The sequence below is a fragment of the Trichechus manatus genome, unplaced genomic scaffold, assembly GCF_000243295.1.
Source record: "Trichechus manatus latirostris isolate Lorelei unplaced genomic scaffold, TriManLat1.0 scaffold00113, whole genome shotgun sequence".
Lineage (NCBI taxonomy): Eukaryota > Metazoa > Chordata > Mammalia > Sirenia > Trichechidae > Trichechus > Trichechus manatus.
In genome coordinates, this window is record NW_004444049.1 from 1,561,567 (window position 1) to 1,562,878 (window position 1,312).

General features: G+C 56.9%; 1 protein-coding gene across 1 annotated transcript in view; it reads right to left on the bottom strand.

Annotated features, from left to right (window-relative positions):
* ANO1 (anoctamin 1) overlaps positions 1 to 1,312 on the bottom strand; it is a 144,311-nt gene that overhangs the window by 20,614 nt on the left and 122,385 nt on the right. Inside the window, 1 exon segment of the mRNA XM_012557644.1 lies at positions 58 to 216. Within this exon segment, the coding sequence (XP_012413098.1) occupies positions 58 to 216 (159 nt within the window).

Genomic DNA, 1,312 nt, shown 5'->3' on the forward strand with positions numbered 1-1,312 from the left:
AAGCTGCAGGGCCTGGCCTTGGTGGCTGGGGGGCAGCCGCGAAGCTGGTGTACTCACGGGATGCCGATCTCAAAGAGGTTGTTCTGGATGAGCTGCTTGCCCAGCATGATGATGCTGAGCTGGATGCAAAGCTCCATTAGACAGCCACCGGGCGCACACTGCAGACACAGAGCCAGTCAGCGCCCGCCCCGCCACCGCGAGGGATGGCCCCAGCCCCTCTGGTGGCCCCCAGAAAGGTCCCTTCAAGGCCTAACCCATAAATGGGACCTTACTGGAAATGAGGTCTTTGCAGATAGAATCAAGTTGACATGAGGTCATACCGGAGTTGTTGCTGTGTGCGGTCGAGTCGATTCCAACTCACGGCGACCCTACAGGACAGGGTAGAACTGCCCCATAGAATTTCCCTATAGAACAGAGTAGAAACTGTCTCATAGGGTTTCCAAGGCTGAAATCTTTATGGGAGCAGACTGCCACATCTTTCTCCTGTGGAGGGGCTGGCGGATTTGAACCACCAACCTTACGGTTAGCAGCTGAGCGCTTAGCCACTGTGCCATCAAGGCTCCTTCCTACTGGCGTAGGGTGGTCCTAATCCAGTGACTGGTGAGGGAGATTTGGACACAGAGACACACACAGAGGGAACGCGGCCATGTGACAACAAAGGCAGAGTCTGGAGTGACGCAGCTGCAAGCCAAGGATTGCTGGCAAAACCTGGACGAGGCAAGGAGGGATCTGCCCCTAGAGCCCCAGAGAGAGCCACGGCGCTTCAACACCTTAATTTCAGCCCTGATCCAATATAACGGGTGTCCTTATAAGAAGAAAGAGACACAGACAGAAGGACACAGAGGGAAGACGGAGGCAGAGATGGGAGTGATGCGGCCACAAGCCAAGGAACGCCTGGGGCCCCCAGAAGCTGGAAGAGACAGGGAAGGATCCTTCCCTAGAGCATGCAGAGGGAGTGCGTTCCCACCAACACTTGATTTCAGACATGTAGCCTCCAGAACGATGAGAGACTAAGTTTCTATTGTTTTCAGCACCCAGTCTGCGGTACATTGTTACAGCAGACACAGAGAACCCATACATCTGGCCCACAGGCCGCTGGAAGGGGGAGCACGTTGCCAGGAGTGGGCAGCGGTGGGACTGGAACTCAGGGCCTTCTTCTCCAGGGCCAGTGCCTGTCCCATGTGCCCCGGCCACCCACCCACGGGCCTACACTGTCATGGCAGGCCGGGGTAGTTGGAAGGTGAGGCACCCCCAGCCGCCAGGTCTAACACCCCTGCACTCAATGGGCTTAGGTCACCTTGGACCCGGGATC